Below are 22,510 nucleotides of genomic sequence, written 5' to 3' on the forward strand. Positions count from 1 at the left end.
TGACATCCGTAACATTTTGTCGTATATTTATCCTCAGTTGGAGAATGGGTTTTACAATTTTTGTAGTACTAAGATTGCTTTGTGCAAGTGAGCCCAGACCGTTAGTACATATGTTGCACAGTGTAGAGATGGACCTGTGCCACTGGATGCATCTGTGGGCTTTGGATATTACCTCCATGAACACGTAATCGGTATGCGTGAGTGCATATAGATTCACGTTGCTTTTAGCAATACTCTAGCAATACCAAGACAGGGGGCACCAGAATGGGCTTCACATATTGTACCCATGTGGATAATCGAACCCGGGTCTTCGGCACGATGGACGACAGCTTTACCTACTTGGCTACCCACCACCCCGAGTAGTGGGAATGGAGCTGGCCTTGTTGATGCTCTGGTTGCAGGAACTAAGAAGTGCGTATTTGGGTTTTAGAATGCATCACTAATTTTGCCTTTGACTACATCTATTGCACGGTGTAAGAGATATGGGTTTGGGTGCTGACTACATGTGTTGCACGGATATATTTATTTTGGACTATATCTAGTCTCTTTTATGAATCATTATGGCATCTTTGGTATGCTAACGTCTCGTGCCTCACGTCTGGTATTCGTACAAGGAGACCTGTGGAGATCCACGAAACGAATGTCAGCTGCAAAGAATGAAACTTCCCAGCACCTTTATTTCAAGACTTCTTTCTTTGATCTGTATTCATTGAATTTCCGTTCGTCTGTTATGTAATACTGGAGTACTTGCTTTTTTACTCAAGCAAATAGAACGCGCATGAAGTGTTAAGGAAATTAAACAGGGGCTACAGTATTTGTTTATTGTATTCCAATAACCAATAGTGGCGAAACAAAACAGCTCCGTGGATCATGCAACTCCAAGAACGGAAAGAGATGTGGAACTCCCTTTTACACAACATGAACGTGACGTTGATCTCTAGGGGATATCAAATTACAACCGAAAGTTCAGCACATCGGATTTGACAAAGAGCGGGTTAGATAAATTGATGGAATCAGCCGTGAAACTATATGTTCGGCTCGTTTACAACGCTGTGTGTCTCGCGTAAGAAGACATTTCATGACAGAGTCACAATTACAAACAAGAATGTGCAGTTATTTTGTCTCACGTAGACGGCTCAGCTGAATGTCCGATCCTAATCAGAGGCTGAGATTATTCCATACAGACTTGAGTAGAGGTTAAGAAACCTCTACACTAACTTGAGCCAAGGCTGAAAAACCTATACACTGGCTTGACCCAAGGCTGAAAAACCTCCACACTGACTTGAGACAAGACTGAAAAACCTCTACACTGGCTTGAGCCAAGGCTGAAAAACCTCTACACTGATTTGAGCCAAGGCTGAAAAACCTCTATATTGGCTTCAGCGAAGGTTAAGATTACTCCACAATGACTTGAGACAAGACTGAGATCACTCTATAGTGCCTTGAGGCTATATGAGATCACTCTGCAGTTACGTGAACAAATTCTGAGATCTTGTGCCTTTAACCAAGGTAGAGAAACGATCTTGCAGCCGTCTCTACTCAGTTATAAGAAACACAAAGTAAACAAATAACGACCTCAACACAACACAAGACTTTATTTTCAAATACACAAATAAAACAGTTGATCTGAAGTGAAATTATCTCCATCTCTTTCATTTGGACGAAATCAAACAAATGTTGTCTTGCATACTATAATCAAATTCTTTGTTTTACTCGATCGGAACACGAGTTAGTGATTCGGGCTTCCAGTCGCTTTTGGAAATACTTCAGCAGTATCGTGGCCCCAGAAATAGTCTTCACACATTGAACCCATGGGTGGATTCAACCCAGGCCTTTGTTGAGATGAGCGAACGTTTTACTTACAAGACTACCGCACCGCCTCTCATCGTTGAGACACCGCTGCATGGCGTCAATAAACCCATACGAATGCTCCTCATTTCTATAATCTAAAGGATAAGCAAGTCCTTGGACTGACAAGTCTTTATGGATGACCAATTTCTTTATTGTACAATGGTGACGTTTCGGTATAGACACCCACATGTATACCATTTTCAAGCATTCCAAGGAATAACAATTTTTTGCGGATGGATAAGTATGTTTACCGAAACGTTGCAATGGTACAAAAGGACCTGATTATCCATAAAGACGTGTCATTCCTAATACTTCTAGAATACCTCTCCGGCAGTTCAGGTGAGTCCTAATCATTTACACATTCTTCTGCAACATAATATTGCAATTTTACATGTTTACAGAATATTATCTGAGAATGGTAGCGTTTGACTGAGCGCCCCTTTGAACCTATTTCCGTTACATCACTGTGTGCCGACTGATGTGCTTTGAAAGAAGAAAGGAATGTAGGTTTACAGATGAAACCCTCGAACACGTGGTATACTTGTACCACCAGGAAAGACAATCAATATAAACATCAAAGAGCCGTTTGTCAGCATCTGCAAACTCTTAAAGATAGAGCAAAACCAAATTTGATTCATTTGGGGACCGACCATTTTATCGTCACTAAAACCCCTGAAACACATATTGCTTAAGCCAGCATTAATGGTTCAAGCAATTGAATGCCATGAACGTACATTGTTACAAGGAGCCATACATGTTAAAGTTTAATTTCACAGATGTATTTATAGGAATAGCTACATGGGTTGCTCTTCCATCCGACACCGATAACGATTCCAGCGCAGTCTTGTTCTCCTGGGTTGTTTGGCTGTCCCGTCTGCCATGATGTAAACTGGATCAGATTTCCATCTATCCATCTCCAAGTGCCCTCCACAGCTGCATCAGTTGCCCCGAACCATAGAAGCCTGGATGAGTAACCTGGAGGATATACACAACAGCATCGCCATTCCTATGATGATCACATTGATAGTATGAAACCAGTTAGAAAATATATGCATATACATATATGTAACTGGTAATGCCAAAGAATTCTGACATAACTACACGACAATGATCTGAAATAATTACGACAATAATTCTGAAATAATTACACGACACGGATCTTCTCCAACATCTTTCACTTTTATCTCCAGAGAGGTCTTGTTATATATGTACTACTGTACACGTGCGCAACAGTCTCTCGTTTTGGGGCATGTTTTCTCCATATGTCGGGGTCAAGAAATTTCTCTGTTGCATGAGTTTCCGTGCACTTGGCACATATGTGTGTATGCTTTGAAAACAGGTATATGTCGAGTAGACGCAAGTGAAGATGGTTTAGTTCTAACAAGGACAGTTTCATAGCATAATTAGGTCTTTATATATTAGTATACAACTGAGAAATATTTTATAATATTTTGTCGGGATCAAACTCTTATATCGTTAAGGGCAAGCTTTACATTTGTTGCATTCATGAGAGAATTGTCGATCGAATGTGAAAGGAAACAATTTAGTAACTCTTTAGTAAGTCTTTTGTCTTACTCTACGACACCAATAAACCCACATGTATAGGAGAAACTGGGTGTCAGGATCGCTATGGCACAATGGTCACAATGGCATCGAAAAAGTTAATAAGTTTCCGATCCCTATAACAATAAGTCGCGACACGGGCGTTAGAAACTACAAGATCCGCCAATTTCCGACCACACAGCCCTAAACAATAACGCTACAACCACCGAGACGCAAAAACTCATGAAGACAACAAAATACATTTCGTTGTGTTTGTCGACGGATATACAAGACGTAACACCATGATTGAACGGATGACGTGGACCTCCGTGAGAAAAGAGTACACATTACCCGCTTCTATACTGTATTTGTCCGCAGACAGATGACTGCACCTAGCTATCCAAACAGCCGAAGCTGTCTAACTGTCAGTTTGCATCAGAACCCGTTACTATAATTTGGGCTTTCCGAAACACACCTGTTGGTTCGTTTAGGTATTTAGCATTTTTAAACAGCGTTTCCATTTTTATCACGACAAATAATAAATGTAACTCGGTGTAGTTTCTTTAGCTCGTGCGTATACAATGCCTTCACAACGCATGAAGACTACAGCAAGAATCAAACAGTACACGCCTCATTTAAACGTATACGCAGTTCCTTCCAAGAAAGATTTGTTCTCTGCTTTCTTCATTGCATTTAATTCTTAAAAACATTTTGTTTCAATTCAAGTGCCATACTAAATGCCGTAAAGAATGACCAGCCTTATTTATAGCAATCTGGTTATCTTGTCGTGAACAAACCGAATTTGTACAATTGTTTATCAGGGCTTGTTGCCACGGAGGTTTCAGATTTTAACGAACGTGTGCTTAGAACCGAGATATTTACCCAAAGGCAGGAAATTCCGGTTCCAGTGTGTTAAGGTCGATAACCAAATGGAATATCGAACACATGAGTGTAAGATGGTAGAGCGAGCCTTCATGACCTGTTGAAACACAATGAAACGCCGAAAGAGTACTTTGAAGACTTTCAACCCACTATTTCTAAATTTGTGAAGGTTGACAATGATTTCTAGGTCCTTAATGGGTCTATGCACATCAAACACTTCACCGTCTATCCCAGATATTTGTTGCTGAGTCTTGTGAAAGTGTCCTCGAAGATTTTGTTTTAATCTTTCAAAATTAATCTTATGAATACACGCAGATATACGTATGTTAACAATAAATGAGTGTTTGTTGACAGTGTGAGAAACTGTTTTTCCGTCTCTCAGATCTAACCAGGAACACACACATTGTATCTTAGTATTGTGTTTTAGAAATCTCAAAATGTGTGTTAAATAAGCAACATGTATTGGACGGACTCCTTATTTAGCAAACAACCCTGTCAATTGATAAATATACTGACTATAATTCAAGATCTAACCGCCCTTAGATATGGTGTGCTATCTTTAGTCGCTACTGTTTAATAGCCCGTATTTTATTGTATTGTTTTTCACTGTAGTATAAGTCTTTAGTCAGATACTAGTTTTATATTTCTACACTTGTAGCTTTTACTGTTCTTCGTAAACAGTTTCATGTTTTATGGTATTGAACTTTACTGATGATCAATTGTTTTCGTCACGATATGGCTGAGATGTTGCCGATGTGACGATAAATATCAAATCACTCACTCACTCCAACTGTAAGAGTGAGTGAGTGAGTGAGTATGGTTCAAGGCCGCCTTAACCGCTGCGCTACATGTCTTTTAAAGTTAACTGTTGAGTTTCCCACTAGTTCTCCAATGTTGGGTTACTTGGGAAAATACTGTAACACGGTGTCAAAGTTTAAAAACTGGGTTGCACGCATCTTTTTATGTATTCATTTTCACTAATATTCTGATGGAAACATTCCTAAAAATGCTTTAAAAAGTTACGTCTTGCATATATTTTTTTCTATTTTGAATACTATACAGGACACCTCATTTTTTCCGTACAGATACCATGCACAGAACACATTAATTTTGTGTTGTTTAAAAAAGTTATGCACTTGTTCGGATATTTCCATATCTTGAGGTATCAAGTCGAAAATATTGTAATGATGAGTGATCAGTGAAAAGACTTTGCTGAAGACAGCTGACGTAAAAACTGCAAGTTGAATAAAACAGAGAATATGCCATGAGTCACAAATCAGCAACGTGAACATGCAATGGGTAGGCACTATGGCCAGCAATCCGCAGCAGTGTTTGGACCAGTTCTGTTCTGTAGTTGGCACACAACACACGGTCTCAGAAAATGTGTACTACTGGTGGCTAACGTTGCAGATCGCTGGAAGACAAGAGGGCCGTTTAATGCACAAACCAATGTTACAGATTTGTGACAGCCGAATCTACCACCAGGCCGTTGTGCAGAGGTATCGGAACTGTCTATACATAGGAGCCACATTACGACATCTATCTACAAAAGGCACTTTATGGCATCTGCCCACAAGGGGCGATTTACAGCACCCGTCCATAAAACGTATGTTAGGACAACTATCAATGAGTGGCAATTTACGACATCTGTCCATGAGGAGAGGTGTAGTGCAACCACCCATGAAAGGCACATTACGACGTCTATCTATGAGAGACAATTTACGGCATCTATCTATGACGAACGATTCTAGTCCATGAAAGGCACATTACGACATTTATCCATCAGATACCCAAGAAGATCCGCCTTGGAATTGGCCTACAGTTACTCATGCTTGTCGTAAAAGGCGACTAACGGGATCGGGTGGTCAGCCTCGCTGACTTGGTTTACACGTCATCGGTTTCCAACAGCGTGTTCCAGGCTTGATTATTTACAGACCGCAGTCTGCTGAGTGCGGCGTAAACCTAAACTCATTTTATCTGAGACACATTACGCTATCTCTCTATAAATGGAACATATCATCTGTCTGTGACAGGCAAAGTACAATATTTCACTCTATCTGTCAATCATTACACGATGCCATTTATAAAGTGGTCAGATTGTAGTACTTTGGGGGTTGAGTACCATCCTGGATTCGAACCCGCACCCTCAGAGTCAGACACCTAATCGCCAGCACACAAAATCAGTCGCCTAACCCGCTCAGCCACCGGGATTTCCACAATAATAGAAGTCGGACTTTGTGTACTCCTAATAAATGTAAACTGGAGCGACTGCCACGGCCGAAAGCTATGAATACATAATGAAAGTGGTCAAATGTAACATATGATATGTTTCGAATTACACTTTCTTAATAACAGATGAAGAAGATGTGTATGTAAATGATTCTACCATGACTCAAGAACATACTGGATTCTGATGGGTTGTTCAGAAAAATCAGAAGGCATTAATTCTGGATTGGCGCTCATCTGATCTTTAGACCGTTTCACCGACCATTAACAACTCTTATTGTGAGAACTACTTCCATCTGACCACAATGATGGCGATCACAACAACAACACCGTTCGGTTCCAACTGAAATTTAGTCCCCGTCAATTCAGAACAGCATGTCTCTGATTTTCACACTTGGATTATCTCCTAAATTAACCTTGAAATTTACACTTTATACCACCTTACCGCACGCTATCGCAGTGTTCTGGAGAAATTCGTTCTCTGCGGTGCCTTCCACTATGGCTAGATGGCCACTTCGGTCCTCACAGTCTGTCTTTGCAAGATCCCAAGACTTGCCTGCGTCGACGAGTTCGTAATATGTGTCTGTATCTTCCTCTGGGTTCATGAACTGCACCGGCTCTGACAACATACCGTAAAGATAACAATTATGTGGTTTCTATACTTACGTTTCTATCGTGCCGTCGCGTCACCAGTCTTCAATATCACGCTGAAACGCTGAATGTATTTTAGAATGTCCTATGCTTGGTAAGGCAACACGCTAGAAACTCATAAAACAAATTAAATAAACTACACGCTCGAAACGTCAGAAGGCAGCGTGCACATTTGATTGGGAGACTGTGATTAAGTTAACTAAATGCCAGGCAGGTTTTAGGCAAGGCTACGCAATGGGACGAAGTCCAAAAAATGAATATACTCTCAAGAGAATGTTCGACTTCCCGGCATAGACACCATAGATATCAGCGGACGCACATATATTTTGGATGCATACTTTGTCCATCACCGGCGTTTCCTTTGTTTGAATGCACGAGGCGCTATAGCATTTACAATGTTGAATTTGTGAAGGCTGTGAACCACAGGATAGCAACGAAATAGCAAATGATTTCCAGCCATTTCGCCGCCTTCCTTGCTTATTTGTAGTTGTCTTTAAACCATAGGTTTTGAATGTGTGGAATCAAAGAGGACTGAGCGATACACTCACAGGCTATGTTATTTTGTTCAACAGAAAAGAACAAAATGTTTAACAGCATCAGGAACATCAATAAAAAAATTCAGGTTTCAGTTTGTCAATGCATATGGTTTCACATGAAGTCCAATCAGCGTGTTTAATGCTACTGGTGGAGGAAGATCAGAAGGGATCAGGTGTTAGGATCGTGGGACAGTGATCACTTTCACAGAAGTATCGCAAACTGATCTTTCAAATTAATTCAGGTTTAAATCAGTCCTGGACAAATCATCAGTAGAGTAAGTACCAGTGTCATGATGGAAGGACGTATGAACCCTTGTTATAAATGCATCGTCATTATTTAAAATGAAATTTGAAAAGGGACTTTCCTTTATTATTTTTATCCAAACTGCTCCAATGTGGCCATTTAATTCGCCCTTGATGATGCAGGGCTTTGAAGTCTGGTCGTAAAGGGCTTGATTATCGTCTGCGTTGGGTGATGCATATATACACAAAAGAAAATAATGTACATAGTTATCGTAACTACAACAGAACGAAGATAGGTATGAATTAAAACAGGACTGTGAATTACAGAAGACCCAGCAGTAGATTATCCTCTGGTGGAGAGAATGAATGGTTATTGGTTAAGATACGTCTTCTGGTTCATATTCCTATATTAATACGTTTATTAATTAACACTGGGCGAAAATACTAATCATTCATTCATACATTCTAAGCGACATAGGGAGTGGCTTGCGTCAGTGTCACCGATGACACCACTGTAGATTTGATGCTGACACACACACATACACAAACACACACATACACACAAACACACACACACACACACACACACACACACACACACACACACACACACACACACACACACACACACACACACACACACACACACACACACACACACACACACACACACCACCACCACCACCACCATCACAATGGTCCCCGGCAAATGCTAACACCAGCTTGATTCTTATTGATTAACGTCAACTTCCGTCCTACAGATAGACAGGGAGGCGCCATGTTTGTTTCTGATTATTGAAAGGAGCACCTACCGGACATTTCATATTTACATCTTTAAGCGTGCATGATCAGAAGGGAGACCTACTTTATCCCTTGGTATCATCCTGATGAGAAAACTACCCACAATCCCACAGTATGATAAAACAACTGTCAGGGACCTGAAGACATTTTCAATACATTCAGTATTCACAGTGAACAACCAAAAATATATGGAGGAAGTAAAAAAGCCTTAGGCATTCAAACCCTGTCTGTAGTTCAGAGAGTACTCAATTTACACCAGTGACTGAATGTGGTTTTACGCTACATTTAGCAATATTCTAGTAACACCTAGCTGGGTATGTGCGTGCATGCATGTGCGTGTGCGTGTGCGTGTGCGTGTGTGTGTGCGTGTGCGTGTGCGTGTGCGTGAGCGTGTTCGTGTGGTGTGCGCGTGCGTGTGTGTCAGTGAGGTGGGGACATCAGGTATGTGTTTGAGAAAATGTGACTGAATGGGGATTCGGTTCCGGAAGCCGGTTCTTCACCGAGAAATGCGATCGCTTCAACTGCCAGTCTACCCAACTCACCTGTGGTCATTAAGCGGAGGCGTCCTGTTTTGTTGTTTGTGTTGATCTATCCCTGATTGCCTTCATTTCACGAAACACTTGAATAAACAGTACCATAACCATGAACACTTATGTGGCTCAGACAATATGTCGAGATAAACCAGTCTATTATCAAACTTCCCTACTGAAAAATAGCAACACTTCCACCAGTTCATAAAAGCTGATCGGTTTCCTTTGTTGGGCAAAATGTACATATTTAACTGTACACCTACTGAATAGGCATATCTCATCAACAATGTATGAAATTAACTGTACAATGCACGCCGTAATATTAATTGTATAAACGTGCAAACCACTTTAATCTAGGCGACCGTTATTTTTTGTCAGAAATTTCCTGGCAAATTAAACTTGAATATCGATGCAAATAGCCACGAGACAATCTGGACGTGATCACTCTTATGTATCAAATTATCGAATTTATATTAATTTTCTTTTATCGCTCCGGGAATTCTCAAGAATAGATCAGTTAGAGTGAAACTTGGAAACTAATGATCTCAATGCCAATACCCATTGCGGTTTCCGTAAAACAGTACTATCGACTTCATAATGCTTCCACAATCGTTCTTCGAGAATAAACAATATGCTGTATGGATCTTTTCGATTAAGTGAAAGAAAGTTAAACTTTGCATCGGCAGTTTTTCAGCCATATACCGATTTTCGATTAAGAAAATAATACGACGCTTACATGTTTTGTTCTTTTTTTTTTTCAAAAGATCTCCAATCCGCATTTTTTTCTGTCTGATTCCAGCCTTCAGAACCAGGGCATCTCACAAGGTTGCTTTCTGTCTGTCTTATTATTCAATCAGTGGAACAGTCTGTCCAAATGTAAGTTGCATAAGGACTCTCAACCATTTTTTACTGGCCTTGCGATCAAAGTTGTAAAGGAAGTCAAGTTTAGGGAGTATTTTGTTACAATCGTATACCTGTTTACATCATATAAGATGTATCAATATTTCATCAAGGTATGGGCTTTCCACGTTCGGCATGAGTCAACTAATGGACAGCTCAGCTGTTCACCAAATCATCCACTGATTCCTGACACTTTATAATAAATTAGTGTGCTTGCTACTGGTTACCCAACCATGTTGGTTTGGGTGAAAGAGTGAGTTGAAATTTTACGCCAAAGCCATATCTTGACGAGATAAAGTCAAACATTGAAACAAAAATATGTGGACATACGAACTCCGGTACCCGAAGGTTCACTAACTACACTATCACAAAAGTAGCTTTATGACATATATAAGAATAAAATGTCATTGTAAACAGTAATACACAACAAGTTATAGATCGCCAGCAACCAAAGTTAAACCACAATACTATGGACCATAGGGACCAATCGTTCTGCCAGCACTGATAAGACAGGATAGATTGTGTGCCAAAGACAACACAAGCATGACTGGGAGTTCAGAAAGCGTACTTTTCGCGATAGATTTGGAATACTTGAATTGTGTTTTAAATTAGTATAAAGGGATCATTAACTGTTAATAATTGAAGGTTTGACTTTCGATTGGTTAGAGGTTTTATCCATGTTGACGTGTTCCAGGCCCCCCTTGGTAGTAGAAGGAATTACGGCAAATTTGAAGGAATTGCATCTCAAACGTAAACAGACGCAGCCCACTCGCGAAACAGTTGCTGCGATATTGGTAGCTTAGCGGTAATAACATAAACACAACGCCCCTATCGGAAGCAGTGTCGGTAATACTTGAAACAAGATCGTCCATCTTCGGGGATTTCTCGGCTCCGTTCCGTGATTTGTCGGTCGCGTCCTGAAACTCACACATCAAAACATGGCTTCACTAGGCAGAGCACTAACAACGCCTCATACCTAGACGCATTCAACATGGGTGGTCAAAGATGGATGATTATAAAAATGAAAACAGTAGAAACTAAAAACAAAACTCCAAGACGGATGCTCTTCCTAGTGACGCCATGTTTTGATGTGTGAGTTTCAGGCATTCGTAGCTACTCGCCTCTTTCCGTGACCTACAAGAAGACTCGTACCCCTCTCGTACGCCATCATTGCCAAGAATCGTGGCAAACCAATCAAATCGCGCGTAGTAAAACGTATTTCAAAGCATGAAAATGGCGGGATCGTTGCACTTTGAAACTTCGATAAACTATACCAAGCACAGTTTAAACATAAACTTTGAGCTTAAGGATGAACAACTTTCAACACTAAAACATATATACAAAAGTAGTGATCGTACTGCTGTTTTGTGCACGGGATGTTGGATATGAGTCATGTTTGGAAATTCAGAGTTATCTTTCTTTGATAATAGTAACAGACAATTTTTATCTCCATGCCCGTTTACGCTTAGACAGGACCCAGTCATGAACATGGCCACGAGAGGGGTACGAGACGCCATCCGACTAGCCGGAAAGACTCGAGTAGTTACGAATGAGTTTCAGGACACGACCGACAAATCACGGAACGGAGCCGAGAAATCTCCGAAGATGGCCGAGCGTGTTTCAAGTATTACCGACATTGCTTCCGATAGGGGCGTTGTGTTTGTTTATTCTAAACCGTGAATATAATCATGTCCTTGGTAGACAGCTATTTTTAATTGATACCTTGTGACAGCAATATGACGAGGTCGTATGAAGCTCATTCAAGCTCACTAAAGTGTGACAAGAACAGTGGAGGAAGTACAACCTTGCCTTAAACCAGCAGGAACTATTCCTGGTAGGCATGACAACATCACTACATCTCTCAAGACTGTCACTGTGTCCCACTAAATCCAGAGGACAACACACAAATACACACACACTAACACACTAGCATACACACACTAACACACTATCACACACACACACACACACAAACACTAACACGCACAAGCACACACACTAACTCACTAACATACACGCACAAACACTAACACACATGCACCACACACTAAGACACTAACACACACACTAACACTAACTAACACACGTGCGCACACACACAACATTGGCGCAATTTCCCGTATGAATGATGTTTTTTTTAAATTCACCTGTACATTTTTGTTTTATTAAAATGGTCTGTATTTCCAAGAGAGTGAATACAAAGCATGTAAATTATTTTGCCTGAAACCATTTCTGGTACCTAGTATTATATCCGACTATCTGTCAAATTCTGTAAATCTGTTATTTCAAATACTACTGTAAAGTGTCACTTTTGACACGCGATGGAGAACCTCAGCGACAGCTACCTACGGTTGACCGTTCTTCTTTCTCATGTACAGAATTCATTATCGTTTTCATAAAATCGACACTATTTTATGTTCAATACGACTTTAATATGTTTTCATGCATAATTATCAAACGAAGGTACAGAACACCCTAGTTTTACCGCTAAAGTTAATCTGCTGTGATCTATGCTAGTGAAAGTATGACACACGATTTTGTACGACTATAAATCAGTTTGCCATGAATAAGATTAGGCAGTCTAAACGTCGTTTGAGTAGTATATTATCGACCGTTTGAACTTACTGCAAACCGTGCCTGTTGCTGAACGACCCACAGCACAGAAAGTGGTAGGGTGACAGGTATGGACAGAACATGGTCCTCCTATACTCTGAAATATGAAAGAAACAATACGTATGTCTTCTTAATGTACCAGAGGCGTTTCGAGACACCTGAATGAGAGTTGCTATTCCCCTCTTACTCACAATATATATATTTGCAATGAATTTGAGTTCATGTTCCAAGTGTTAAACACACAAAATGGATCCTTTGTACAGCTGTAATTTCTTCAAATCTGTGTGAGAAATGATGCAGTAAAAATGTTCAATAACTTATAAATTTAACATAAAACATTCAGATTTCTCGTGATGATCACACTGATAGAGTGAAACCGGTTAGACTTGAAGAAATTATATCTGTATCAATGATCTTCAGACTTTTGTCGTATGACTGCATACATATATATATGCAATTACCAGGCCTTTCATGACTCCTTTTGAAAAAAAACAAAACAACAGCACATCTGACTGATTTTTCTCCCCTTCACACTTGATGATGACACTTGATAATTACACTTGCAGATGTTGGAGACCATATCACATTTGGGATCACATGGTAACACATGTCACTGGCCATACAGTGTTAATGAACATCACTTAGGCACTAAATTTACATTAATCATCATATGATGTCAAAGGAATCCTAGGATACTGCTTCTAATAATATAAGAATACAACCATCAACAATCAGACGTGTTTACATTTCCAACCTCACGTGGTGGGTTCCAGATTGGTTTTCAGGACATCTAATATTCAGAACTACCAGAAATCTATTCATGTAAATACAACTGTGTTCGTATAACTCAGTGTATCACTTAATGTCCATTCGTAAATCACGAAGGAAACTAAGACAGCACTAAGAAAGTAATATTCGCTGTTTGATAACCTTACCATTCTCATCTCATCGAATACACAAACCTAAACATAGTTGCATCGTAAGAATCCTGAATGCGCAATGCCTTTACAAACGTAAAACATAGTTGCATCGTAAGAGTTCCAAATGCACAATGCCTTTACAAACGTAAAACAGTTGCATCTTAAGAGTTCCGAATGCACAGGGCCTTTACAAAGTAAAACATAGTTGCATCTTAAGAGGCCGGAATGCACAATGTCTACGTTTTATCATTGAGATTGCATGATATTAGTAAAGTGAAAATTGTAGTAACATTCGGGGTTAAGTTCCATTTCGGTTTCAAACCAAGACAGTGTGAGTGGGTGAGTTTAACGCTTGTTCTAGCAATGTTCCAGCAAGTTTCACCGCGGTGGACACCAGAAATAGGCTTCACACGTTGTACTCATGTGGGGTATCGAACCCGAATTTCCTGCGTGACTAGCGAACGCTTTAACCACCTGGCTACACCACCGCCCTACACACACTCAGAGAAATTGAGAAAACCGCCATGAAGTCAGCGAACTGTCCATCAAAACAGACGTCTGAGAGCCAGTAGTCTTGTCCGCATAACCCCGGTGCCTCACAATGAAAACATGCATTCGAAGCCCGGATAGGCCTCAAAGGAAAAAGTACTTGACTTTATACTGTACCTAGAAAGAGTAATCCTAGAGTTAGCACATGATGTGGTCAACACTGTACAACCTAATGGTGTGATTAGATGTAATATGCACATACCTTAGGCCATCGGTTGATGTCACTCTGTATGTAATCAGCATTTAACTCCACGTTGTCTGTATCCGTTGAATCTTTGAAACTCAGGTAACAGGTCCTTGTCTTCGTGTTTAGACTGAATGATTTACAGACACTGTGTGTCACGCATAATCCAGCACATCGGAAAATGTCCGATTTGGGAAAAGACGCAAAAGCAGAGTTTCTCAAAGTCTGTCCATCGACGACAAAGGAATCGATGTTACAAAACGCAATTGTTCGGGAAATTACAACATATACGGTTGACAGGTGAGCAAAGATGGCCAGATAAAACATTTTGGAAAGGTGGCTTGCTGATCCTCTCTGATATGCTTCTCCGACGTGCTTCTCTGATGTGTTTCACCCCTGCTGCTTGTAAAGTGTATCTGGTATACTTCACACCCGCGTGGCAATATCCTGTTATTAAGCGCCTGTAATACTGGATTCTTTCTGGGGTGGATTTCTGACATAATTTTTCTACGATGTGTCTCAAGTTTCCCGTGACATGGTGTCTTCCTGCGATGCAGTATCTTCTCCTGACATCACTGTCCACGTGTTTAGTTAGACTGCCCTGGTGATATATCCCTGCAGGTGACACCGCTTTCAGTCCCATTGATTTCTCTCCTCATCACATTAATCTGCACGCTGAAGACGATGTGTCCATTCTACAGGGAGACAATACATTCGCGCACTGAGCTGTGACGTAGATGTGTCTTGTCACACTGGATTTGAGGAGGGCGGGGTATCCTAGTGAACAAAGAGTCGGCTCGTCAACCCAAAGACCCGGGTTCGATTTCCCATATGGGTATAATGAGTGAAGCTCATTCCTTGTGTCTTCTGTCGTGATATTGCTGAAGCGGTGTAAAACAAAACTCAATCACTGGATTTAAAATGAGACTTTCTATATTTCTGTGATTGTTTTCGAGGAATCATAAAAGAAGAGTAATAAAAGAAGAACATCTTCCGGTTGGTGTTTAACGCAACATTCGGCAATATTCATACATGACAGCAGTGTACGAATAACAATATAAATCCAGTGGTTCACACTATGAGCATCGATCTATGCAACTGGGATTCAATGACGTGTATCGAACAAGTCAGAGATCCTGACCATTTGATCCCGTCAGTCGCTTCTTACCACTTGGTTGATGAAAACCAGCCTTCTTCAGAATTGTAGCCAAGATCTTCACGATAATGAATTGCATTGTGACAATGTGATATTCAAGTGACCTTCACGTGATAATTCTATTGGCAACGTTAAACGTCCCATCTTACCTCTTCTGGGACATTAAATAAAAAATACATTATGTCTGTTGTGACTACATCATAAGGCACAATGTGTAATGCAGAGCTGAATGTCAGGAGAAAGGTCCCCTGTCACGCAGTAGGTCCGGTTTCGATTCCCAAGTCAGTGAGTGAAACCGTGGCGTCCCGTGATACGGATGGGACATTGCTAAACCCGGCTTAAACCCCAACTCTCTCACTCACTCAATACCATTAGTGATACTCTACAACTTACATCTATGCCTGATATTCAGGCGGAAGATTCACATTTGTCTGAGATAATATCATTGTCCATCAACAGGCAAGCGTGCTTCAACATGAGCTCTTCCACAAATACTATCGTGTTATCCCCAAAAGAAAAAAATCGCCAGTTCTCAGGACATGCACCCTCGAATCTACACTTTAAAAACGTACCTTATTCTCTCCGTGATATCGTTGATACGTTGTATTTAAAACAAAACTAGCTTTTAAAAACGTTTCATCAGTATCGCGGACTCCTTTAAACGCATTAGCTTCGAGTAAGGCATCGATAAGAGGATATGTATCAACCGATCCCGTTAGGCGCTTCTATCGACAAGGATGGGTTGATGAGGACCAATGCTAACCTGGATTTTCAAGGGGAGATAAGCGTGAGTAGCTGAACACCAGTTCTAAACCGAATCTTCACGGGGGGATAAGCATGGGTTGCTGAAGACCAACTCTAAACCAGATCATTACGGGTATTTGGGAAGGTAACCCACACACATGAAGCTGTTATCTCCCAATACACCTATATCTTAGACGCTAATGATGGAGATTAATTAAGACAGCACCCATGGCTGAAATGTACAGTCTTAATTAGAGCTCCCTGCATAGTAAACCTGGTTTGTATTGGTCAACAAATGATATCAATGGGGATTAAGTTTGACGGTTCATGTGTTTTCGTCTGTAAATCTCCTCGCAAGCTGAAAGGGGTCAATTTTGAAATGACTTAAATAAACTTACAGCAGTAAGTATCGTGGTATTTAACTGTTATTAATCCCGTCAACTCAGATACTGCACGGAGTCCTTTCTTTGGTAATAAAACCCTGACTCCTAGCGAACAGAAGATTTCAAGAACTACGTGGTGGACAAATGGATTGACCATGGTGCGCGACACTCCCTGTCCCTGTAGACCCCCATGAGACCCAAGAACCAACAACTTGGATGGATTCCTTGATGCAATCAGGCACTTATTGTATCATGGATAATGAAATGGGACTGAGATTTAATGCCGGTGATGACAACTTTGATGTTGCCAGATTAGACAGGTGCCGGTTTGTACAGCTTCCAGTGTATCTTTATTGTTTACCTGTCCCATGTTGAACTGCATGAATCTGATGAATCAATATAAAGTATTTCCTGTTAATTCTGCTGGACTGGTCCATTATAAGAAATGGGCATAGGCTCGAAGTTTAATTATGCAGTCAAACAGAACTGTCTAAAGTGTCTAACATATGGGTGTCTAAGTCTTGGGAGGCTACAGCAGTAGTGTGTGGGTGTTTGCTTCCCATCCACGGCCTCGATTTTCGAAGCTCTCTAAGCGCTAAGATCGTCGTAGGTTAATGATAATGTATGGCACTTACGACTATCTTAGCGCTAAGAGAGCTTCAAAAATCGAGGCCCTGATCATTAAATGGCGCTGATACTGATGATCCATGGCTGTTAATACGTGGTGCACATGATGCTCGGACGATGAGCGACTAACTGGGTTTACCCTGTTACAATACCTCTCAACGAAGTGTCATACTTGACATGCTTTTTTTAAATACAAAGTATGGCTGTATTGATTGTTGCCATGATCAATATTGACACTACAAATAGAAATCATCGCTTATTTCGACAGCACCTCAGCATTACCGCCTATGTAATTATAAATCTAATGGAAGAGCTTTGCAAGAGACATCCCTGATGCAGATTTCAGAGAGGAGGAATCTAGACGGAAGCTTTGAAGTATTCTGAGCTTGATAGTCAATCAAGGTGATGAAATATTTGATCAACATATGTAAATATTTTTGCTAATTTGAGAGAACAGCGCACGCTCCCAAAGATCGACAGGATGGCGGCATATTAAATCATTTCCACCTTTCGGTTACGATGTTTTAACCTAAGACTTTAGCCATGTGGGAATATCATCATGTGTGACCACTACTTTGGACGTTCAAAGAATGTTTTGGGAAAAAAATCAGAGACAGAATCGTACATTCATCTCAAGTGTTCCTCCATCGCTTGCTTACCTTGACATGGTTTTATAAATGAGTCTCGTTCTTTTTTTTTGTGTGTCTTGATCTTCAGTCTCTGCCTTGCTTCTTATACACAACAGATTTTGTTCCTTTACAATGGTATTTTATACGACCTGTTGGTGATCGAGATCCCTCATGTCTCACTTTCATTAAATACATTACCAAATACGTCTTTCATCACGGCTGACCCGTGAAGGTCCGCGGTAGAATAGGCCTTCAGCAACCCATGCTTGCCATAAAAGGCGAGTATGCTTGTCGTAAGAGGAGACTAACAGGATCGGGTGGTCAGGCTCGCTGACTTGGTCATCGATTCCCAATTGCACAGATCGATGCTCTTGCGATTGGTCACTGGATTGTCTGGTCCAGACTCGGTTATTTATAGACCAACGCCATATAGCTGGAAAATTGCTGAATGCTGCGTGAAAGTAAACTCACTCACTCCATCACGGTAGATTTAATGGAACATTTGAAATTCACATCTCTTCTGAACGAATGTGTGCCTTTCGCGTTTGAATAGTGGCACAGTTTCTGTCACGTTGCTGATATATTTCAAAAACGTATTTTACAACCTCTTCAAGCACTTATAGTACGAAAATCACACCTGTGTCTATGAATGAACATAAACTTACTGGTCCCATCAAAATTCAAAACGCCGGACGACCCTGATAGGTGAGTCAGTGAGTTACGTTTTACGCCGCACTCAGCAATATTCCAGCAATATGGCGGCCGTCTGTAAATCATCGAGTAGGAACAAGAGAATCCAGTGATCAAACAGCATGAGCATCGATCATCACAATTGGGATAGGACGCTATGTGTCAACCAAGTCAGCTAGTCTGACCACCCGATCCCGTTAGTCGTCATTTACAACAAGCCAAGACATTTATGTGTGTTTAAAATGTATATGGTCACTGTGACATCTGCGAATGCCTAAATCACGTCAAGTCAAGTCATTGTATTGTCTGTAGGCCACAGGCAAGTATACAACATATGTACAAATTGACATACATTTACGCCTATATACAATTAGGAGGTCTGAGCTAACATGACACAATTATAATGATACAGTATATGGAGGAATCATACAAACAAAAAATTATCTTGATGAATTGGCACGTATTTTTTATTCTCTCAGTTGGTATCCATGGTATAAATATGTAAATACTTTTCTTAGAAGTGTTTCGTTATTAGGGATTTTAATTTATGATAATCAGGTTTTTTGACAATATGCAGACGGTAGATTTTTGCTCTAAGAGCATCATAAACATTACAAACAAATAAAAGTGATACTCAACTTCCACTCCTAGATTGCATAATGAACAGTTGCGTTCCGTTACAGATATATTTTGCCATCTACCTTCATTGTACTTTAATTTCAGCAATCAATATTTAACGAAGTTTTCTGTCGACAATACATGATAAATATTTCTTGGGTGCTAAACGACTTTTAAATTCTTTATAAAGACAATATCGTGAGGTGTTATCTAATATACATGTCCATGACAGGAAAAACATATTGACTGCCACTGATTTGAATTCATTTATGAAAGAAACTTTATCACCGACCGTCTTGTAAATCCAGACATAACCAAAACCATGTGAAAAAAGAATATTTCTTGTATATGAAGCATATATAGTATATCCCCAGTTATCATAGTACATCTGCATTTTGTAGACTTTTAAAGGAATTCTTTCTTTTTTCATACGTGTGATTTTTAACCAACATTTCAAAGTTTTACACAAGGCATTAATGAAGAAAGGGTACCTTCCACACTCACCGTAGACAATAGCGGTAGGGGTTTGTGGCGTGACATTTAAAAATCTTTTACAGGCTATCAAGTGGACCTTTTCTAATTGATCAAATTTATGCATCAAATCAAATCTGGAGTTACAAATGATTGCTTGTAATCTATTTTGAAGTTAAAACTACTCTGTTTTCAATTTTGCGGTTCTTTATCATTGATTGCTAAATGCAATCTAAATGCCAAATCGTCAGTGTTCGACATATTTTTCACAAACAAGTGTCTACTACTTCACTGTCATACGCGGCCAATAGTCACTATAATTAACGGTCTTTCAGCTGCCATTTCAGTACGGTTTTGATGAGCTGGCAGCCAACCAGAATCGTGTATCACACAATGTTGTGATAGACTGGGTTTAAATTCAGGTAGTAAATCTGGCTGTCCTCGTATAAAGCCGCGAACATAACCATGAATACATGATGCCGAATCTGAGCAAGGAAGCTGAAGTAGCGCGTCAGTAAGTTGAATCTCCATGTCCTCAACAAAACATGTCCTACTGACAAGTGACAAAACACATATCAACACATCAAGAACAACTTTGTGATTCCATTTAAGGTTCATGAGTATCTATCTTCAAAACTGAATTTTACATTTCGTTAATTTTGATCACATGTAGAAATAGGTGGCATAATATTGAAGCATCTCTGAGAGTGAGTGAGTTGAGTTTTCCGTAGGTTGCTGAAGGCCTATACTGTTCCAGACCTTCACGGGTCAGCATCTCGAAATTCGCCTACATGTAGAGTAGATTTCGAAGATAGCAATCACTTTTGTTGACATCCCTACTTAAAGAACCTGTGGATTAGTTTTTTTGCTTAACAAAGTGCATGTTCACAAAACTGACGACATGACCAATCTAACTTCTTGTACACTAAACGCCAGTGTTACCTTTCCTCAATGATGCGTCATTTTCAAGTCTCCACGTCTTTTATTCTGTGGAAGGCGACGTTTCGACATAGGCACTAATGCCATTGTTGAACAAGTGATGACAAGAGGACATTAGAATCTATGTCGAAACGTCACTTTCAGCAGCATAAAAGAAGTTGTATATGCATAAGTAGTGTCATCATTCTTCATCAACCCAGCTTCTAAATTTTCCCATCAAAGAAGTCAACACTTCAGACTTCCTGATATTGTAATGTGATGTTGAGAATTATTTCAAGATCCCCTTTGGTACGTTTATTATCGATGGCTGTGAACACATGAAGGTTAAAATGAACCGATCTATCAGGGGATCATTAAAGAAATGTATTAACTCCTGAATTTGAGTGAGTGAGGTCAGTTTTACAGCTCACTCAGCAATATTCCAGCTATATGGCGGCGGTCGAGTCTGGACCAGACTATCCAAAGATCAACAACATGGGTATCTGCACAATTGGGAACCGATGACATGTCTGAACCAAGTCAGCGAGTCTGACCACCCGATCCCGTTGGTCGCTTCTTACGACAAGCATAGTCGCCTTTTATAGCAAGCATGGGCTGCTGAAGGCCTATTCTACCGCGGACCTTCACGAGTCACCTGGATTTGACATTTAGGGCGCTTGAATAAATGTTACACATTTCAGACTCTACCTGATCAGTCTTTCGGCGGTAACAAACTTACCCTGAATATTTCAGCTGCTGTTGGCGAGCAAGGTTCAACGAAGTACATACAATATGTCATTTACGTTGATCTAGTCTAGCTGTTATTCAGATACAGGTTGCAGGTGTCAGTTTAAATCATCCAGGAATCACATAAGTGTGGCATTAGATAACAACATACATCTCTCAACATTCAGAACTGCTATAGACCTAAACAAAACTTAAATGCAATGCCAAGGATGTGTGATTTACGTCAACGCTGTAGTGAAAGAACATGAATTAGGGCGATACATTACACTGAAGCATATGGTGTGTGCTTCACTTAATCTGATCCACATTCTCCATATTACCTATGCATTCTTTGCTTCAGACTTAATTATATGTATATATATTTTATAAACGACCGTGTTAATGTTTATAGGCACATTGGTCATATTGTAGACATGTTTGACTAAAACAATTTATGCGTCAGTAATATATGTTTACATATAAAACCTGTCGACGAAAGACAGTAACAGAACAAGGGGATCACAGTTGTAGACTTGAAACTAGTATGTGTGTAGTGATTACACGATGCCATTTAGAAAGTGGTCAAATGCAACATATGTCATATTTGGGATTTCACTTTCTCAGTAAAGTACAAATTCTAGTACTTTTTTGGTTGAGTCCCATCCGGGATTCGAACCCGAGTCAGGCACCTAATCGCCAGCACAGAAAGTCAGCCGCATAACCCGCTAAGCCACCACGACTTCCACGTCAGCAGCATAACCCGCTCAGCCACCGCGACTTCCACGTCAGCCGCCTAACCGTGTATAGCGTACGGCCGAACGTTGATGGTCGGAAACGATTGACACCTTTATTCTTGTTTTTGGAAACTTATAAGCAAGTAGGCGTTTCCAATGTCAGCAGGTTGGAACAGTCTTATCTGTATGCTATGGTCAGACAGTCAAGCTGAAGACCCGGGTTCGATTCCTTTGTTGAGTACAATGTGTTAAGCCCATTGCCGGTAGGCTACTGTACTGTTCTCTGTAATTTTAAATATGGTTTGGAGTGTTCAGTTTTTCAGACACAACCGTGTCAATACTTATTTTTTCTGATTCTTGGTATTAACATGTTTGTTTCATTATCC

General features: G+C 40.3%; 1 protein-coding gene across 1 annotated transcript; it reads right to left on the minus strand.

Annotated features, from left to right (window-relative positions):
• Positions 1–1,581: 1,581 nt before the first annotated feature.
• On the minus strand, positions 1,582–15,319 carry LOC137272545 (CD209 antigen-like). Its single transcript, XM_067804931.1, has 4 exons — positions 14,447–15,319; positions 12,788–12,872; positions 6,947–7,120; positions 1,582–2,826 (listed from the first exon to the last, which is right to left on the minus strand). Exons 1-4 carry the CDS (start codon positions 14,753–14,755, stop codon positions 2,609–2,611), a joined length of 786 nt encoding a protein of 261 aa, XP_067661032.1. The 5' UTR covers positions 14,756–15,319; the 3' UTR covers positions 1,582–2,608.
• Between the last annotated feature and the right edge of the window lie 7,191 nt (positions 15,320–22,510).

Source organism: Haliotis asinina, chromosome 2 (genome assembly GCF_037392515.1).
Source record: "Haliotis asinina isolate JCU_RB_2024 chromosome 2, JCU_Hal_asi_v2, whole genome shotgun sequence".
In the NCBI taxonomy this organism is placed as follows: domain Eukaryota; kingdom Metazoa; phylum Mollusca; class Gastropoda; order Lepetellida; family Haliotidae; genus Haliotis; species Haliotis asinina.